Raw genomic sequence first — 22,143 nt, 5'->3', positions numbered from 1 at the left:
GTGGGCATATATTTCTGGGAGTTTAATTTATCATAGATATATGACACTATCTGTCCTGGAGCACTCAGTATCCAACTTAAAATGGGATGGTCCTTTAAATCTGACCCCCAGGGAACCCCGTAAGCTTTACAAGCTGATCTTACTCTAAAGTAGAAGAAAAGAGAGTGTTTATGAATATGATATTGAGATGCCAGTTCTTGAAAGCGAAGGATAGTACTTGCCCCACTAATATCTTGAAGAGTAGTAATACCTTTATCCTCCCAAGTTCTGTTTGTGAATGGTTTCCCCCCAGATAGAAGATGATTATTGTTCCATAATGGAGATGATTTGCACCATACACTTTTAAATTTTAGGAATTTTTCCTGGTGCTGTAAACACTTGTAGCATCTGGGTTAAAATTGGACCGTAATACAAATCAGATTTTTTGGTATACGTACCTATAAGGAGAAAGTCCTTCAACCTTATTGGTGCTATTAGTTCTTGTTCTATATTTTTCCATGATGAAACTTAACCCTCCTCCATCCAATAGCTAAGACTTTTTAATACAAATGCCCAGTGATACAATTTAAAATTTGGACATGCCAATCCCCCATCCGACTTTTTGAATTGTAGAGCTGACCATTTTATATTGGTTCGTTTACTGCTCCAAACATAGCATCGTAGTAGGGAGTCCAGTTTTTGCCAACATCCTGCTGGAGGCGCAAGTGGGATCATTGAGCTGATAAAATTAATGCGGGGTAAGATGTTCATTTTAGTGACCGATATACGGGCTGGGACTGATGCTGGCAGGTGTCTCCATCTATTAATACCTTCTTCTATTTTTTTCAAAATTAAAGAGTAATTTGTTTTAGCCACAGAGGATAGGGAAGTACTAACTTTAATACCCAAGCAGAGGACCTCATTTGTAACTTTAATCTGGGGAAGGAGAGACACCTTACTTTTATCCGTATTAATCAGCATCAGTGCTGATTTTGACAAATTAACTTTGTATCCTGAAAGAAATCCAAAATGCTCCAGTGTTTTTAAAACACTGGGGAGAGTTTGTTGAACATTTGCCATATAAACTAGCGTGACATCTACGTAAAGTGATATTGAATGTGATGTTGTACCTATTGTAATAGGGGAGATCTGAGGAGAGTTTCTAATTAAATGTGCAAGCGGTTCAATGGATATAGTAAAAATTAAAGGAGACAAAGGGTCCCCTTGTCATGTGCCCCGTCCTATGTTAAATAACTCTGAGAAACCTCCTCCCATACATACCCGGGCCGAAGAATTAGCATACAGTGTTTGGCCGATTTCTTTGTTAAATGATGATGTTAAAATTTTGGCTGAAGTTTTGGCTCGTAGATTGGAGAACATTGTACCCTCAATTGTTTCCGAAGATCAAACTATTTTATTAAAAATCGCCTCCCCTTTTTTAATATATGGCATCTATTTAATATCTTGTATTCACCTTCAATTGGGACTCCTGAGTGTGTCATCTCTCTTGAAGCGGAAAAAGCGTTTGATCGTGTGGAGTAGAATTATCTTTTTGCAGTTTTAGAAAAATTTGACTTTGGACCAAGTTTTATTACATGGATTAAATTGCTATATTCATGTCCCACTGCCTGTGTTTTGACCAACTCTCAGCAATCACAACATTTTAACCTTAAACGTGGCACCCGATAAGGGTGCCCTTTAAATCCCTTACTTTTTGGTCTGGCCATAGAACCATTGGCGATTGCGTTTCGTAGCTGTGTTAAATTGATGGGGATTTGGAGGGGGGGTGCTGAGCATAAAGTTTCTCTTTATGCCGATGATCTTTTACTTTTTATATCAAATCTGACTACCTCCTTACTCCCCAGTGTTTTCACTACTTAATAAATTTAGCCAGCTTTCCGAATACAAACTTAATTACACAACAGCGAGCTTTTCCCAATTAACAGAGAAGCACAAATATTAGAATTTCATAACCTCCCTTTTAAAGTAGTATATAATCAATTCACTAACCTCGGTATTACTGTAACAAAGAACTTAAAGCATCTTTGTCGAGAAAATTTTATTAATCTTTTAAATCATACAAAACAAGAGTTTGGCACACTGGTCACCTCTGTCCATGTCTCTGGTAGGTCGAATTAATGTTATTAAAATGTATACCCTTCCTAAATTTTTATACTTATTCTAATCTTTACCAATTTTTATTTCTAAAGCTTTTTTTGATTCGTTAGATTCTATTATTTTGTCCTATCTTTAGAAGGGCAAACGTCCCAGACTTAATAAAGTTCACCTTCAAAAACCTAAAAGGGAAGGTGGTATGGTGTTGCCCAATTTTCGTTTTTATTACTGGGCAGCCAATATTCGCTGCCTTACTTTTTGGTCTTTCTTTCATAATCAGTCTGACTGCCCAAAATGGGTGGCAATGGAGTTGAACTCCCATATGGATTTCTCCATTTCTGTACTTCCTTGTCATTTGCCTAAACTAATCGTTAATCCTCTCATCAGACATACTCTGAGAATATGGGTTCAGTTCAGAAAGTTCTTTATGGTTTCTCCCTCTCCAGTTCTATCTTTCATAATCATCTTTTCCGACCTTCCATGCAAGACTTAACATTTCATGATCGGTACAGAAAGGGCATCAGGCGTTTTGAAGATCTTTTCATAGAGAATTATTTTGCAACTTTTGAACAACTATCTGCAAAGTTTAACCTACCTAATACTCATTTCTTTAGCCATCTTCAAATTAGACATTTTTTTAACCCTTTAATACCAAATTTTCCTGAGGTGCCTGGAAAAAATGTTGTGTACTTGTTTCTTTGTATAAACCCATTGGGTAAAAGTCTAATATCTACTATTCGTGATAAGTTAGCGACATTGAGGTGTGCCCCCTTTAATAAAATTAGAACTGCCTGGGAGCATGATTTAAATATTTCTCTATCTGACGAGGTTTGGGATTCAATTCTTAAGTCAGTTAACTCAACCTCTTTATGTGCTCGCCGCTGCTTTTTGCAGTTCAAGGTTATACATAGGGCTCATATGTCTAAAGCCAAATTATCGCGGCTCTATTCTGATATTAGTCCCTTTTCTGACAAGTGTATAGTGGGCGAGGCTTCTCTTATCCACATGTATTGGGCTTGTTCCAGTTTGGAGAAATTTTGGGGAGATGTCTTTTTAACTTTATCCCATATCCTTAATTGCCATTTAGAACCTAACCCCTTGATTGCTCTTTTTGGGTGAAGTTGACATGCGACTGAGTCCAACTAAACAGCGAACATTGTCTTTTGCCTTTCTTTTGGCTAGACGATTAGTTCTTCTTAGGTGGAGAGATGTTGCCCCACCCACTCATGCTCAATGGCTTAGAGACATTATGTTCTGCTTAGACCTTGAAAAGATTCATTATTCACTTCTTAATTCAGACATAAAGTTCCATAAGGTGTGGGGACCTTTTCTTGGTTACTTTCATAACTCCTCTTTAGATTAAAGGTTTATCTTCCTTTTTCTTTCAGTGATTTAGTCCCTTACATCCAGCTTTCTTTTCTGGTTAATTTTTATGGGTTTTTTTATGACGTAAAATGTATTATAGTTTAGGTAGTAGGCAATGACACTTTTTAAAAAATATTTACAGCTCTGTGGCGACAAAAGCTCTGATTAACTCTTCTCTATATTGTAATGGTTGACTTGGAGTGCGTAGTGGGAGGGTGGGGTGGAAACTAACTTTGTATGATTTATTCTGGGTGCTTTTTCTTTACTGTTATCAATTGTACATCAGACACGTTGGTCCTGCACTGTATAAATCTCCTTGTTTTGGTGTTTTTTTGGTTTCAATGTAGCAAATTCATAAAAAATTAATAAAAAAAAAGGATCAGCCATGTTGAATGGCAGAGCAGACTCGATGGGCCAGATGGTCTAATTCTGCTCCTATATCTTATGGTCTAAGACAGAAGTATATAATATGTACCAGTCATTTGGATTTCACAAATCTGGTCACCTGAAAGAATTTTACAACCAATTAAGTACCAATGAAGAATAGTCACCTAGTACTGGACAACTCAAAATGCTGTGTATCCTACAAGATTCCATAAACATTTTAATGATCAGATAACCAATTTTCCTTCTATTTCCAGCTCCCCTTTCCACCTTACTTCTTGAAGATTTTGACACCTCTAAAAATTCAGGACTTTTCCAGCAAATCTATACTTGAATCATCCTGTCAGGTTTTCACATATTATAACCCTCAAATTATCTCTATCAAGCTCACAAATGACATTAAACTTGATCATCCCATATCACTCTCATCGCCATTCTACAGAATTTGGTTTAAACACACTACCTTCTACCAATATCTCTTTCCCAGGTCCTTGTCTGGTTTCATTCTTACCAGGTTGGCTGTAAATTGATAATCACTTGTAATAGTCATACTTTCTACTCATGCGCTGCTAGCCATGGCACAAGCAACAACTTCCATTATCACCCAATGATCTATCCTTTATCCGCTCCTTTGACCCATCCACTTTGATGGTGATATTCACAGAGCTTCCTTAAACTCTTGTTTAATAATGGATGACCAGAAGAAGCAGCACTGCAGAGTTCTGTCAGTCGCTCAGCTCTATCTGTGGAACATGCTTTCTGCTATTCTGCTTGCACGTAGTCCGCTTGCACCTTCACTTGGTTGGTGTCCACCTCCCAGACCAGAGCTTTGGAGAGACAATGGCGCCTAATGGCGACTCCTTTGCCTGCATCTTCGGAAACAGATCTACTTCTATCTTTAATATCTCTATTTTTCCCCTTACAGGGTTCTTTTGAAGACCATGACCTGGCGTTACACGCTGACTTCGGTTCTTTGCGGGAATGGGACCAGCCTTCTGAGTTTCACGACTGGCCGTTATTCGATATGCCAAGAATGTGGCCTAAGAGATTAGCTCGCCTTTGGAGTTCTGGGATTCCATGGCTCTGGAGCCGGGCGGACTGAAGGTCAGTGCCTCTGCAGGAATTTGGTGTGTGGTGGGAGATGGAAGATCAAAAGCAGTGAGCTGGCTGCAGGCTGTGTGCCCAGAGACCCGAGTTCTTTGGACACAGAGCTTGGAAAAAGCGACACAACAAACTTCTAACATCGTGAATCAGCGAGTTGTTTGTTATGTCTCCCTTCTTGCTGTGAAACAGAGACACCTCTTTTTTCTTTATTAGGGAGGGGGGAGCCTGTGGTATGTCAAATTACCAGGTGAACGAGTAGTCTCTGGGGTACTGCAAGCCTGAATCTTTATTGATGCTTTGCTGCACACTTGAGTGCTCGGTGGGGGGCGCCGAAGCTTTTTTTTTGTTGATGGGGGAAGGGGGGGATCGTTGCTTTGGGGTTCTAACATTTAACTGTCATTCATGCTTTGCGGCACTTCTCTGTTTTTGTGGATAGTTGCGAAGAAAAAGTATTTCAGGATGTATATTGTATATATTTCTCTGACATTAGATGTACCTTTGAAACCTGGCCACACTAACCATCAGAGAACTGGAGTGGAAGCAAGTAATCCTCAGCTCCAAGGCATGGAGTGAGATAACAGAGTTCTTATTTAGATGAAATCCTAACTTTGCACTGACAATACACATAAAGATGTTACAGATGTGTCCTTATTATCATATTTAAAGGGATAGATTCAGATCAGAATGCAGAGAGCAAAACATTAGTCACTGTGACCTGTATTCCACCAAAACAAGTCACCTCGTGCCTCAGTATTTCATCCAAATTACCATTAATATCAAAACACTGATCAATTTTAGTCTAATGATGAGCACTACTGGTTGAGCCAATTGGCCTGTTATAACTCTACGACTATAAGTGTGGATGCGCATATCACTAGGCATACGTACAGTACAATGCAAAAATCTTAGCTAGGATGTCTAAGACTTTTGCACAGGACTGTATGTTACGTCTTTCCAGTTGCCAAATAACACTTAATACTATTGAGTGAATACAAAGCCAAGTATTCTTATTTCTATTTCCCAACCCCCTTCCTATTTTAAACAATATACAATACTGTGCAAAAGTCTTAGGCATCCTAGCTATATATATATGTGCCCAAAGTACTGTAAAATTGAGATGCCAAGCTGGTGAAGGTATAATACAGGACTAAATGCAAAGCAACCAGCAGAAAGAGCTTCCCAGAGTCAAAGCTGAGCAACTGACAAATCGTGTCAAAGATCTGCAACAACTACCTTCTGCAGGAATGCAGGAGGTTGAGAAGCATCTGTGGGATGAAAGAAATTGTCAACATTTTGGATCAAATCCTAATACTGCTTCATCTGATTGTAAATGATGGTGGACGGTTAAACAATAAATTTAAGTACAAAGCTCTGTAAATAATCACTATGCTCCATGACAATAAAATCTAGCAACTAACTGTAACTGGCTGAAGCCTTTACAAACACCTTCAGCGTGACTATGAATGGATGATGCAATTATAATTCCTCTCACTGTCTCTAACATCTCAAAAGTCTGCCTTCAGGCAAACCAATTCAAGGCACTTGGCAAAACAAAAATAGATGGACTCACTACAAATAGCAAAGGCTTTGCGCCCCATCAATATTGCCCTTATAAGGCTGACAATGTGCTCCAGAATTAACCATGACTTTAGCAAAGCCGCCTTACAAGAAAAAGAGCACTAGTATCTAGCTCTCATTGTGGAAAAATATTGAGGTGTGCGCAATCTGCAAAAAGTAAGACAAGTCTCATCTAGTCAATTACTGCCCCATTAGTTATTTGTCAATCAACAGCAAAAGTGATGGATGATGTAGTTAACAGTACTATTACAAACTGATTATTTCACAATAACGTATTATTGTTATTCTGCTTGCTTTCCAACAGGGTCACTTAGATCCAGACCTTCCGACTTTTGAAGATATTCCACACTCACCTAAAGCCTCACTTGGGCCACAGTCCAAACATGGATAAAAAAGCTGAATTCTCCACTAATCTCTCTCTCAATTCCCCTCTAAAAGACTCTACAGTGCATCTGACAGAGAGCTGGAATGGACATAATAGGTCAAATGGCTTGCTCCTGTGCTGTGATCATTCTGTTATTCTATAAACCCCAACCTTCTATCTTATTTCTTGTTAAATTAATCAGTGTCTCATCTTGTCTGATACCACTCTTGTTTGGAGCAACAACATGTTTTAAACCCATTAAAGTTGCTACATAATTGGAAGCTTTTATTGAAAAATGAAAGATAAATACTTGGATAAATACTCCAAGGAAAAGTCACCTGGTTGCCTTAGAATTATGCATCATTGGGTACTTTCATTTCAACCAAATGACACCACCAGCAACAATGCATTTGCTTCAGTACTTTTGTTTTTAAAAAAGAAAATCAGAATACTTATTAACACTGACACATATCATGAAATGAGTAATGCAAAATGAGAGCAAAGAAGTGAATAGTGTTCATGGACCATTCAAAACTCTGATTGCAGAGGGGAAGAAGCTGTTCCTAAATGTCGAGTGTGTGTCTTCAAGCTCCTGTACCACCTCTCTGATGGTAATGATGAGAAGAGGACATGTCTTTGATGGAAGAGGATCAGAAATTATGCCTGCCAACTTCTTGAGGAACTGTCTTTTGAAGACGTCCTCAATGATGGGGAGCCTTGTGCCTTGTGATGGAGCTGGCTGAGTCTACAACCATCTGAAGCCTCTTATGGTTCTATGAATTGGTGCACCAGACACTGATGCAACCAGTCAAATGCTCTCCATGTCTTTGGTGACATGCTACATCTCAAGCCACTGGCATGCCTTCTTCATAAATGTATCAATATATTGGGACTAGGATAGATCTTCAGAGATGTTGACACTCAGCTCTTCTCTGGCGTCTGGAACCACTTCAGTCAGCTTGGGAATTGTACTCCCACAGTGCTAATTCAGCAACGACTTCCAGGATTCATATCCAGCAACAGTGAAAGAACGACAATTCAATTTCCAAGTTAGAACAACATTTGACTTGTGGGAGAGCAGGCAGGTGCTGATGTTTCCATGTGTGTACTTCCACTGTCCATTAAGCTGGTCAAGGTCATGGATTTGAGAGTTGTTGTTGAAGGTGATGGTGAGTTTCTGTAATGCATTTTGGTGACAGTCCATACTTCACCAATGGCGGGAGAGAATGTTGTAGGATGAATAGGTTTGAAACCAAACAGATTTCTTTGTCATAAGCAGTATTAAGTTTATTTAGAATTTTTAGATCTGTACTAACCCAAGCAAGATAATTTTTCATCGCATTCCTGACTTGTTCTTCATCCGCAGTGTGTGTCACGAGGCCAGATATCTGCCATTAAACACTCAGCTTCTGAGCTACCTTTTTTGGGTGAGCCAGTGAAATCTGTAGTTAATGCTGATTCTCCCACCCCCACTATGTTGATGATGGGGAATAAGGCAATGGCAAAGCAGCTGAATGTCAGGGCTAGAATTGACTGGCTCATGTGGCTCAAATGATAGTCGCCACTTATCATCCCATGCCCAAGAACTGTCAAGGCCTACTGCATTTGTGCACGGAGTACTTCATTTCCTGAAGAACAGCTAATACAATGGAACATTGTACAATTCTGATGTGTTGACAGAGGGAAGGTCATCATTGAATACTGTACTGAATCGTTAGCCTGGATTTGGTGTTCCACTTTCCATCATGATACTTGAACTTACAGTTCCGAGTCAGAAATAACAGTTTTAGCAATGAAGCTGCAGCTAAAGCTACAAATGCAGTCTTCATACAATTTCATTTCTGCAATTCATGTTAAAGACCTGGGTTAGATAACAACACATACTTCTACTAGTGCAAGGCTGTGATTTCAGCATGATAAGTTTAAACAAGCAGTTTCCAATGTAAACGGAGACTTAAGAATTCATAATGAAAGAACAATATCACTTACTTAAATAATACCTTTCACATTCCAAATAACTTCACAGGAATTATGAATCGTATATTGACTGAGCTGCACTAGGTGTTTTCAAGCCAAACGTTAGAAGTTTGCTTAAAGTGATGGGTTTCAATGGGTGCCTTGACAAGAGGCTTAGGGATTAATTTCCAGAAAGTCTAACAAAGGTAATTTGGTTCTCTTGGGAATTGAGAGGAAGGTGGTTGAGATGCATTTCATATCAGGGTATGGACAGTGTGGACAGAGAGAAACTATAATCAGTGGCAGTAGGATCAAGAACAATGGGACAGAGAAATAAGATAATTAAATAACTAAAATTGACAAGCATTTTTTTGTTAATTTTCAGAACAGAACATTAGGATCTGGGAAGTATTGCCAAAGTGAGTAATGAAAGTAGATTTCCATCATAACATTTAAAGAGTACAAGATCAAGAAAAGTAAAATAGTTGCAGGCTGTGGGGAGAGAGCAGGGAAGTAAAACCATTTGGATTGTCCTTGGAAGAAGTTGGCATAGACTTAAAACCTATAGTTTTGTGAATCATGAAGCTTGGACACTTCGCAACGGCAAGTTTAGCAGTCGACAACTTAGCAACTGGATGCAGCAAAGACCAAGAAATGTAAGGTGATATACAATTGGGGAAAAAAGAACAAGAGTTTTAAAATAAAATCTATTAAAAAAAGAGCCAATGCAAGTCTGCCAACGGAAGGTGTGCTGGATGACTGAGATATGGTGTGAGTTAAGAAATTGTTACAGAAAGTGTTACAGAGCCTCAAGTTTACAATGGTTAACACGTGTTGAAATAATTAAGTATCAAAGTATGCGACACACAAAATGCTGGTGGAACGCAGCAGGCCAGGCAGCATCCATAGGAAGCAGCACAATCGACGTTTCAGGCCGAGACCCTTCGTCAAAGTATGGGATAATGTTTTTCGCAACAGATGAGCGAGACAGGTGTGACTGAGGTACAAATTTGTGGTCTTTGAGATTGTTACCAGAGCTCATTACAGGCTAGCATAGAGGTTAAGAGAGGTGAAAATGAAGTAGATCTAAGTGTCAGTGTGTGGAAGAAAATCATTTTTAAAGACGTTGTTAACATTGGGCAACAAGCTGTTAAAACAAAAAGGCCAAGAGTAGGTTCTTAGATACCAGATAATACCCAATATAACTAAATGTTTTAGTTTGCCAAAGTATGATTATATTATGCTGTAACTTACCTGTACAGAGACAACGAAAGTTTTCGCAAGTTTTTGGACACACATCTGAGAACAATTCAAAGACAACTCTGCCCACTGTAAGGATAATATATGCATCAATTACAATTGAAGATCCTGTGTGAATTGTTACTTCAATGTCACACTGCATTCATCCAGTTACTACTTACGTAAAACTAAATCTAGGTACACACAAGTTATAAAGTGACAATTTTATTCGGGAAGGGCCTTCTATCAGAAGCAGAAAATCCACAATGGAACGGTAAAGGTTATTTGCAGTGAGAGTTAAAGCATATTATTGAGAATAAGAGTGGGATGGTACTTCTACATGAGAATTTTACTATAGGTAACCCAAGAAGGTATGATACTGATATAAAGTACTCCTTTTCTGAGTGCCAACAACTGCTGTTCGGAGGGAAGTGCAAGTTGAGTACTCCCCGTCTAAAGCTAAAGAATTCCCAATTTATGGGAATTTTTTTTTTCCCTGGAGTCTCAAGGGGTACACCATAACTATCCTTGCACATTACAATTTCGAAATTTTTTAATGATCACATTCTAATAATTACACTCATTCTTTTAAAACACACAACCCAAACTTGCAACAAAGTTCCAACCTCACAGTGGATTCTAAACCAGTGACGTCAGTAAAATTCTTGTAATTGCAAATACAACATAAATTCAAAATGTTTAACCAAGATCTTAAATCAATTCAGTATATTTACTATCTTACTCATTCATCCAAGCAACATAATTGATGTAAACCTTTTCTCTTACCAAACAGATTATTGACAGTTATGTCAAAAAAACATCGAGGTCGCTGTGTTTTCAGCCCCATGCTTTACACCAGCCGAAGCCACTGCAGAGAAACAGATGCCATCATTAAAATGTACGGTACCATGGGTATCTTCACATTATAAACTTAACATTTGTTTTTGAACACTTCACCTTTTTTAAAATTTGACTACTGAAATTAAAGAAACATAAATAACTGATTGGACAGTAGTCACAAATGGCATCGGGGTATTACAGTTTTGTTACCAAAGGTTTATGAAACAATAACAAATCTATGTGTAATCAGAATTATTGAGAATGCTAAAGTTATTAGTGACTCCAATACAAATTCTTGTGAGAAAGTAATGTCTTTGATAAAAGTAGTATCAGTAAGAACACTGGCAATTCGTATCCTAATATTACTGGTAAATAATACTGAAAATCTAAGATCTGAACTACCATATTTCCCAAAGTATTAAGTAATTTGTTGCCGGGAGATTTTGTTTCAGATTTGGGACATCTACAGCTTTTAGCTTTTTAATTTATTTTGATATCATATTTTACATACCAGCAGAAATTATGAAGCAGTAATGAAAAAAGCTGAAAACTAAACTAGCTTTTAAAAGATTAGTTTGGGCAAGCATGTACAAAAGTCCAACCTGCTCAACGATTTAGCTAAGTATCGCACAGTATTTCTCAATGGAAATATATGACTATAAAAGTTTAAGAATAAATCAAAGAAACTCAAGAATATATAGAAATTAATTAGTTCTGTCTCATGCCCCCTTTAAAATATGTTCATAAATTATTCTAAGTGAACAGAAGCTGCCACATAGTAAGATATTACTCCTCTTATTTTTCCAGATAATTAAGCATTAAATGTTAGTTCAATTTTCTGCTAAATAACAGCTAAAATATTATTACAAAAAGCAACCATTGGTGAAAAAGACTTTTCACTGGACATCTGCCTCGTTAGCTATACCTAGACTGAGAAAATTAAAAGCTCTGCTTTCACTAAGTATTTTTCCCATGAACTATAGTAGACTTAACCTAGTTTCAGGTGGGACTGAACATAACACTCGTTCCCATAACCTAGTAATAACTGGCAGCTTAACTTAAACAATGATGGTACTAAAGGAAAGCATCAATGCTCTGCACTTTAAAACATTATATCAGACCACATACAAAATTATGGTATTTCTCATTAATACTATCCATATTTTAAATTATGGTTGATAAACATGGGCTTATTTTGAAATTTATGGCAGTTAGAGTTTATGCTTTGTTTGCTATCAGTTCAATTACATATGAGCTGAAAATCTGGAATTAATTACCTAGATACTTAAATAAACAGAATAAAATTTGTAATTGCATTAAAATGCTAAGTTTACAAAACTTATTTAAATATGAAGTGACTACATCATATGAGTATTATATTTTTGTTCAAACGGAAGCAATATGAAGAGAAAGGGTAAGACAGGATTTGCCTGGTCATCATCCGCTGACAGGAATACTTGTGTTGGTTAGAAAATAAGCAATGTGCAGGAGGTGAACAGAATAGTTTCCATTTCCCTTCTGCAAAAAACTATGCTCTCCAAATAACATCTGTCGGGGGAGGGGAGGAATCGTCAACATTTTGGGTCGAAACCCTGCATCAGGATGAAGTGGAGAGGGGAAAATCTTCAGTATAAAGAGGAAAACGGGGGTGTGAGACAGAGGCATAATGTGATTGATGAACTTAAGGGGATAGAGGGTGTTGAAGATTGAGCCATATGAGGGCTGGGGTTGGGGAGAGATGGAGATGGAAGACATGATAGTTGGAGAGGGAAAAAGAAAGGAGGAAGATGGATAGAACCAGAAAGTGAAGAGGTTCCAACCAAAGCACTATTTGACTATCCACAGATACTGCCTGGCCTATGGATGTTGTCCAACAGAAATTGCTGAATTGTTTTAGATTGGGTTTATCTGTACTGAGTAGGTTTAGAAAGTAAAGCTTACATATTCTTCTTGCATGTATATATTTAACATTCACCTACATTGAGCACCCATTGTGTTAACTAATATTTCCAATATTTTGCTTTTATTTCAGAATTTCAAGTTTTCTTATGAACTATTAAATGCAGCTAAACTTGATGTTACACATAACTAGGATGCTGTCCAAGTTGCATGCCATCTTGGACAATGTCTCCCATCCACTACATAATGTACTGGTTGGGCATAGGAGTACATTCAGCCAGAGACTCATTCCACCGAGATGCAACACTGAGTGTCATAGGAAGTCATTCCTGCCTGTGGCTATCAAACTTTACAACTCCTCCCTTGGAGGGTCAGACACCCTGAGCCAATAGGCTGATCCTGGACTTATTTCCATGTGGCATAATTTACATATTATTATTTACGGTTTTATATTGCTATATTTATACTCTATTCTTGGTTGGTGCAACTGTAACGAAACTCAATTTCCCTCGGAATCAATAAAGTATGTCTGTCTGTCTAGAAAGCAACTCATCTGAATTCCACACCCCTCATTTTCATGTACAATTCTTAATTTTGATTAAAGTAACCTTCATGTACAGCAAAACCGACTTCTGCGAAAAATCAATTTTCGTAAAGGACTGCTGAGATTTATTCCACGTGCAGAGGGAAATGATGAGACTGAGGAGTTAGAAGATGGACAACAAAGCCTGAGGCAAGATTTCCAAGGTCATCAAGAGAATCATCCACAGGTTTCTTGAATAAAATATTTATTCCTTATTGCAGCAAAACTGGGGAAAAAGTGTATATGAATTTTTAAATGCCTCACAAAATATTTGAAAGATTTATTTCTGAATTTCAGGTGCTGGCATAAATAAAGTTCCCAACTCATGAAGAATGTTAATGGATACATGAGGTAGCAGAGGAAATTTTTTAGCTTGGATCACAAACTGGCTGTTAAATAGAAAACAAAGAATTGCAGTAAATGGGTTCTTTTTCAAGCTGGAGGGCTGTAACTGGTGAAGAGCCTCTGGATTGTCAACTCAGTTATCAGGAGTGAAGAAAATACAAGGTGTTGGTTGAGATGAAGCCACTTGATTCTGCAAGGGAATATAGAGATATTCAGTGATTGGGTGAAAAGGTGGCAAATGGAGTTTAATATGGGGAAACTTGAGGTCAGGCACTTCAATAAGGAATGAGAGACAGGTATTACCTAAATGGAGAGAGACTACCAAAAAAAAAAGAGCTCAGAGGAAACACCAGAGATTCTGCAGATGCTGGAAATCCAGAGTAACACATACAAAATGCTGGAGGAACACAGCAGGTCAAGCAACATCTGCAGAGAGGAATAAACAGTCTACGTTTCAAGCCGAGAGCCTTCACAAGGACTGGAAAGGAAGGGGGAAGAAGCCAGAATAAGATGAGGGGATGGGAAGGAGTACAAGCCAGATGATAGGTGAAGCCAGGTTGGCGGAGGAGGGCTGATGAAGTAAGAAGCTGATAGGCAAAAAGGGTAAAGGGCTGAAGAAGGAATCTGACAGCAGAGAAGAGTGAACCATGGGAGAAAGGGAAGGAGAAGCACCACTGGGAGGTGATAAGTGTGAGGAGTAGAGGTAAGAGGGAAGCCAAAGTGGAGAATGGAAGAAGGGGTAAGACATAAGAGAAATTTATGTTCATGTCATCAGATGGAATATGAGGTATTGTTCCTCCAACCTGAGAATGGCCTCATCACGGCAACAGAGGAGGCCATGGACTGATGTGTCAGAATGGGAATTGGAATTAAAATTTTTGGCCACTAGTAAATCCTGCTTACTGTAGATGGAGTGCAGCTGCTTGACAAAGCAATTCCCTAATTTATGCCAGGTCCTGAATTTTGTAGAGGAGTTTGCATCAGGAGCACCAGATACAGTAGACAAAAAAACGGATTTGCAGGTGAAGTGTTGCCTCACCTGGAAGGACTGTTTGGGGCCCTGAATGGAGGTGAGGGAGGAGGTGTAGGGGCAGGTGTAGCACTTCTTCTGCTTGCAGGGTTAAGTGCCAGGAGAAAACTACTGGGGAGGGATGAATGGACAAGGTCATCACGGAGAGAGTGAACCCTGCGGAAAATAGAGAGTGGTGTGGGGCAGGTAAGGAAAGATGTCAGGATCTCGTTGAAGATGGTGCAGAATGACATGCTGATGGGGCAGTAGATAAGGGGAAGAGGAACGCTATCCCTACTAAGGTGGCGGGAAGAAGGGATGAGGGCAGAAATCCGGGAAATGGAGGAAATGTGGTTGAGGGCAACAAAGTTTTCCTTCCTCCACCGTTGATGCAGGAGGAGGAGGACATCAATGATGTTCTGGAAAGGAAAGCATCATCCTGGGAAGAGAAGCAGAGCAAATGGAGGAACAAAGAAAAGGGAATGGCATTTTTTACAACTGACAAGAGTGGGAAGAACTATAGTCAAGATAGCAGTGAGGTTGGGCCCGTTCAGAGCGATCTACATGTTCTAGTGCATGAATCGCAAAAAGTTAGCAGGCAGGTCCATTAAGCAACTAAGGAGACAAACAGCATGTTGTCTTTTACAGGCAGTCCCCGGGTTATGAACGTCCAACTTACGGACGACCCGTACTTACGAACAGACTGCCATAAAGCCTATCATATTAAAAATTTGAGTTAAATACAATGGTTCGTAATAAGAAATGCACGCACTACTTCGTGATGCTCATGAAAACATTGCGCGGCTTCAGTGGTTCATCAGCTCGAGGAAGGAGAACGCCGTCCGTCATTTTAAGTCATATCACATTGCTGTTAACATTGTGTTGAGTGTGTAACTTTGTATTTGGCTTAAATTTTTCTCTTATTTACCCTTGTAACCATGCCTCCAAAGCGTAAATCCGATGCAAGTGCTGGTGATGCATCAAAGAAAAGGAAAACAATCACGATTGAAAATAAAGTGGAAATAATAAAGCGACTGGAAAGAGGTGAAACGCCATCGGTCACTGGAAAAGCGTTAGGCTACAGTCAGTCAACGATTGGAACAATTTTAAAGGACAAAGTGATGATAGCATTTGAGGAAGACTGGGACCTAAAAACTCCAGAACCGAAAAAGCTTTTGACGAAAGAGTTAGCTGAAGACTTTTGTCTCATTGAAGCAGGGATGGCAAAGTTAGAGGAAGAAGATCCTAATACAGAGAGGTTCACCTAAGTTTACCGTACAGTTACTGAGGGCCTCAGCTGCTACAAGGCCACTTATGACGAGAAAAAGAAAAGCTCTGCTTAGGAAGGTAAAATATATACTATATACTAAGACAAACATTTGACTAACTGACGCTAAAAAAGAACTGTATGTACCTGTTCCGACTTACCTACAAATTCAACTTAAAGTCAGACTTAGGAACGGATCTCGTTCGTAACCCGAGGACTGCCTGTATTACAATGCAGTTGGTATTTAAGAATTACTAAGTTATGATAAGAGTTCGGAATCAGAATCAGGTTTATTTTATCACCAGCATGTGCTGTGAAATTTGTTAACTTAGCAGCAGCAGTTCAATGCAATACATAACCTAGCAGAGAGAGAAAAAAAAAATAATAATAATAAACAAACAAGTAAATCTATTACATTTATTGAATAGATTAAAAAAAGAGCAAAAACAGAAATACTGTATATTTAAAAAAAAAATGAGGTAGTGTCCAAAGATTCAATATCCATTTATAAATTGGATGGCAGAGGGGAAGAAGCTGTTCCTGAATCACTGAGTGTGTGCCTTCAGGCTTCTGTCCCTCCTACCTGATGGTAACAGTGAGAAAAGGGCATGCCCTGGGTGCTGAAGGTCCTTAATAATGACCGTTGCCTTTCTGAGACACCGCTCTCTAAGGATGTCCTGGGTACTTTGTAGGCTAGTACCCAAGATGGAGCTGACTAGATTTACAACCTTCTGCAGCTTTTTTCAGTCCTGTGCAGTAGCCCCTCCATACCAGACAGTGATGCAGCCTGTCAGAATGTTCTCCACAGTACAAATATAGAAGAGTTTGAGTGTATTTGTTGACATGCCAAATCACTTCAAACTCCTAATGAAGTATAGCCGCTGTCTTGCCTTCTTTATAACTACATCGATATGTTGGGACCAGGTTAGATCCTCAGAGATCTTGACACCCAGGAACTTGAAGCTGCTCACTTCCTCTGCTTCTGATCCCTCTATGAGGATTGATATGTCTTACCCTTCCTGAAGTCCACAATCAGCTCTTTCGTCTTACTGACGTTGAGTGCCAGGTTGTTGCTGTGGCACCACTCCACTAGTTGGCATATCTCACTCCTGTACGCCCTCTCGTCACCACCTGAGATTCTACCAATGGTTGTATCGTCAGCAAATTTATAGATGGTATTTGAGCTATGCCTAGCCACACAGTCATGGGTATAGAGGATGTAGAGCAGTGGGCTAAGCACACACCCCTGAGGTACGCCAGTATTAATTGTCAGCGAGGAGGAGATGTTATCACCAATCCGCACAGATTGTGGTCTTCCGGTTAGGAAGTCAAGGATCCAATTGCAGAGGGAGGTACAGAGGCCCAGGTTCTGCAACTTCTCAATCAGGATTGTGAGAATGACGGTATTAAATCCGCGTGGAGAGCCATTGAGATTGCGTCTGCCGTTGACCTATTGTGGCGATAGGCAAATTGCAATGGGTCTGGGTCCTTGTTGAGGCAGGAGTTCAGTCTAGTCACGGCCAACCTCTCAAAGCATTTCATCACTGTCGGTGTGAGTGCTACTGGGCGATAGTCATTAAGTCAGCCCACATTATTCTTCTAGTTGTACTTTATCTTCTTAAGACCATATCCAGAATACTGTGCACTAATTTCAGGGATCAGAGCGGTGTCCAAATCAAGATAGATTAGACAGATAAGAAGGAGGAGTTACTTTATTCAAACATACAAGATCTTAAGAGAGCTTAACAGGTAAATGCTGAGATGTTTTCATGAGTGGGGGAAGTAACAGACAATTGGATACACATACAAAATGAGGAACTAAGCCATTTAAAGCTTACGTATCTGTACATTCCTTCTGTCAGAGAGCAAGGCTAGCTCGCTCATGCACCCCTCTCACCAGGTTCTTATACAAACTTGGCTCGTGAGCTAACTCTGCTAACAGCCACGTGAATCAGCAATGAGAAGGCCACCTTTCATAAGCAATATACACATAGGGTCGGTACGATTTGGGTACAACCAAACAGTAAAATTGGGATGTTCCAGGGAGGAACACCGACTGTGGTGACTGGTGTGTAAATACCGGCCCATGCAAAGTTATCAATCACCAGAAAAATAACAGATTGTACACCAACATAAAATTACAAAGGAAACATATTTACCAATATTTCAACTTTAACAAACAGCTGACAGAGAAAGAAAAGAAAAATAAAATTATGGAAGCATAAATTGGTAACAGATGTTCTCAGGGAAATGTATGGAAGAAATGTGGCAAATGTTCAGGGGATATTTGCGTGGAGACAGAAACATAGAAAAATTACAGCACAATACAGGCCCTTCAGCCCACAAAACTGTGCCGAACATGTCCTTATCTTAGAAATTACCTAGGATTACCCACAGCTCATTCCACGCACTCTGCGTAAAAAACTTACCCCTGAGAAGGCCTTGACAGACAGGATTCAGGAAAACACCAAGGCATTCTACAAGTATGTAAAGAGCAAGAGTATAAGACATGAGAGTATAGGACCAATCAAGTGTGACAGTGGAAAAGTGTGTATGGAACTGGAGGAGATAGCAGAGGTACATAATGAATACTTTGTTCCAGTATTCACTACAGAAAAGGATCTTGATGATTGTAGGGAGGACTTACAGCGGACTGAAAAGCTGAAGCACGTAGCTATCAAGAAAGAGGATGTGCTGGAACTTTTGGAAAGCATCAAGTTAGATAAGTCACCAGGACTGGAAGAGATGTACCCCAGGCTACTGTGGGAGGCGAGGGAGGAGATTGCTGAGCTTCTGGTGATGATCTTTGATGAGGTTCCGAAGGATTGGAGGGTTGTGGATGTTATTCCCTTATTCAGGAAGAGGAGCAGAGATAGCCCAGGAAATTATAGACCTGTGAATCTTACTTCAGTGGTTGGTAAGTTGATAGAGAAGATCCTGAGAGGCAGGATTTATGAACAGTCGGAAAGGCATAATACGATTAGGAATAGTCAGCATGGCTTTGTCAAAGGCAGGTTGTTCTAATGAGCCTGATTGAATTTTTTGAGGATCTGACTAAACACATTGATGAAGGCAGAGTAGTTCATGTAGTGTATGTGGATTTCAGCAAGGCATTTGACAAGGTACCCCATGCAAGGCTTATTGAGAAAGTAAGGAGGCATGGGAGCCAAGAGGACATTGTTTTGTGATCCAGAACTGGATTGCCCACAGAAGGCAAAGAGTGGTTGTAGACGGGTCATATTCTGCATGGAGGTCAATGACCAGTGGTGTGCCTCAGAGATCTGTTCTGGGACCCCTTCTCTTCTTGATTTTTATAAATGACTTGGATGAGGAAGTGGAGGGATGGGTTAGTAAATTTGCTGATGACACAAAGGTTGGGGGCGTTGTGGATAGTGTGGAGGGCTGTCAGAGGTTACAGTGGGACACTGATAGGATGCAAAACTGGGCTGAGAAGTGGCAGATGGCGTTCAACCCAGGTAATTGTGAGGTGGTTCATTTTGGTAGGTCAAATATGATGACAGAATATAGTATTAATGGCAAGACTCTTGGCAGTGTGGAGGATCAGAGGGATCTTGGGGTCTGAATCCATAGAATACTCAAAGCTGCTGTGCAGGTTGACTCTGTGGTTAAGAAAGCATACGGTGCATTGGTCTTCATCAATCATGGGATTGAGTTTAGGAGCCGAGAGGTAATGTTGCAGCTGTATAGGACCCTGGTCAGACCCCACTTGGAATACTGTGCTCATTTCTGGTCGCCTCACTACAGGAAGGATGTGGAAAGCATAGAAAGGGTGCAGAGAAGATTTACAAGGATGTTGCCTGGATTGGGGAGCATACCTTATGAGAATAGGTTGAGTGAACTTGGTCTTTTCTCCTTGGGTGACGGAGGATGAGAGATGACCTAATAGAGGTGTATAAGATGATGAGAGGCATTGATCCTGTAGGTAGTCAGAGGCCTTTTTCCAGGGCTGAAATGGCTAGCACGAGACAGCACAGTTTTAAGGTGCTTGGAAGTAGGTACAGAGGAGATGTAAGGAGTAAGAGAGTGGTGAGTGCGTGGAATGGGCTGCCGGCAACAGTGGTGGAGGCAGATGTGATAGAGTCTTTTAAGAGACTCCTGGACAGGTATATGGAGCTCAGAAAAATAGAGGGCTATGGGCAATCCTAGGTAATTTCTCAGGCAAGGACATGTTCGTCACAGCTTTGTGGGCTGAAGGGCCTGTATTGTGCTGTAGGTTTTCTATGTTTCTAAAAGGGCCCATTACAATTAAACCAGTCCAATGTGCACATTTCTGGAGTAGGCATGAGTATTGCTTTACTCACACCCTGAACCCACATTTTGTGTCAGACACCTGCGACGCCCTTGAAGACCACCTTGAACAAACTGGCTAACTCAGGAATATTGACCGTTCCTAGTTGGAATCATTCACCTGCACAAAGCACTTGTTACAACATGGTCTCTCGCTTGAGTAGCATTCTGCAGCATCTCCCGTGTCCTGCTCTGCACTTTCCACCCAAAAGACCCCCAAACAGACCACGGCCCTTCAGAAATCTGATTCTGTCCAGCTCTCTCAAATCTTTCATCACATCCCACCGGGCAGAAAGTTACAACACATACCAAGCCAATCCTGACTGGCTGATACAACATTCCTAAGTTGGACAACATGGTTCCTTATCTTTAGCTGAAGCCAAAACACTTACTAATATGACACACTGCTTTTGTAGAAAACTGCTAAAATAAAAAATACCTCACAACACAGCAGTAGAAAACTTAATCAGGGCATTAGCTATTATCACATTACATGGCAGTGAGGTCACGTGTCTGATTTCTACTCCTAGTTTCTTGTGTTCTTAACATATTTTAGATATTCAACTTAGTTTTGTCTATTCAAATAAAATCAGTTCCTTGACAAATACTTCAGAATATCTTACGGATTTCACCTTAGAAATTATTCTTCTAAGGGTGCAAAGAATGACATGTTATAGGAGCACCACCAACCAAAAAAAATTTGGTTTTAATACCTAAAAAGATATATTAAAGAAAATATTCAAAGGATGGGCCAAAATGTTACGTATGAGGAAAGATCTTAAAAACGAAGGATAGTAAAAAATGTAGAGGAGTCTTGGGGAAGAATCTAGGGTCTTGTCACTGAAAATGCAATGCAGGATCAAATGAAACATGACAGTTATGAACAATCTGCTTAGCTTAGACAAACTGGCAAGGAGAATGATAGTTCTGGTACCAAGCGAATAAAGATTGTGATGGGAACTGAAGGCAATGGCTTTGATTTTTATAATGTTTTAATTGGCGAATTACAGACAAACTACCTCACTTTCAGATACAATGGAACATTGATGGTGAATATAACTGGGTGTTATCAACATACAATTATTTCTACACTTGCAATGTATCTATTAAATTGCAGTGCATCACATCAACTGAATTAATGATTACTTAATAAAAGTACTTGAATAGTTAAAAACATACAAAAAACAATGAACCACAAAAGATTACAAATTACATTTTTTACAGTCGTGCCTTAAACACTGTGATAGAGACAGATGCTGCCTACCAAGACCAATGAAACCACAAGTCCTAAGGCAATCAGAACTAGTCATGATAAAAAATGTGTAAGTTTCCGCCTCCTGTGAGATGTGCCAGCCACTTGTCCTGTAATTCATTGACCTCTCAACATTCAAACAAACTAACTCAACCACTGCAAATCTTCAGGCTCTCACCTTAGTTGTCTCCATTTAGCTGAAATAATTAGTCCTTGAAAACTATTTTAATGATATTGATCAGAACCCCTCAGGATCATTTCACCACGTGAGAAAAGCAAAGTGGTGCATATTCTAACCTTTTTTTGTATATCTGGGAATTTAAGGGATAATGGATAGACCCAAAAAAAGGGGGTCAAGCTAAGTAAGTCATGGACTTTCAAAAGCAGATTTGGCTCAAGCTATCTTTTAATCACCTCCTTCTCCACTTTCTTTCTTCTGAACCAAGTTCGAACAAAGATCCTGTACAATCAAAATGGTACACTTTGTCCTGTGAATACAACTTAGAACACTATTTCTTTATAGGTTAACAGTACTGGTTATGAACATTCAGAAAGT

General features: G+C 39.6%; 1 protein-coding gene across 4 annotated transcripts in view; it reads right to left on the bottom strand.

The window, feature by feature from the left end:
• ppig (peptidylprolyl isomerase G (cyclophilin G)) overlaps window positions 1–22,143 on the bottom strand; it is a 58,167-nt gene that overhangs the window by 30,010 nt on the left and 6,014 nt on the right. For all 4 annotated transcript variants that reach the window (XM_063052191.1, XM_063052194.1, XM_063052193.1 and 1 more), the window contains 2 exons: window positions 10,871–10,952; window positions 10,100–10,174 (listed from right to left, as the gene is read on the bottom strand). In XM_063052191.1, the coding sequence (XP_062908261.1) occupies window positions 10,100–10,174; window positions 10,871–10,931 (136 nt within the window). In that variant the 5' untranslated portion in view covers window positions 10,932–10,952. The remainder of the gene's footprint in view (window positions 1–10,099; window positions 10,175–10,870; window positions 10,953–22,143) is intronic.

The sequence above is a fragment of the Mobula hypostoma genome, chromosome 6 (genome assembly GCF_963921235.1).
Source record: "Mobula hypostoma chromosome 6, sMobHyp1.1, whole genome shotgun sequence".
Taxonomy (NCBI): Eukaryota; Metazoa; Chordata; class Chondrichthyes; order Myliobatiformes; family Myliobatidae; genus Mobula; species Mobula hypostoma.
This window is presented reverse-complemented; position numbering and strand designations above follow the sequence as displayed.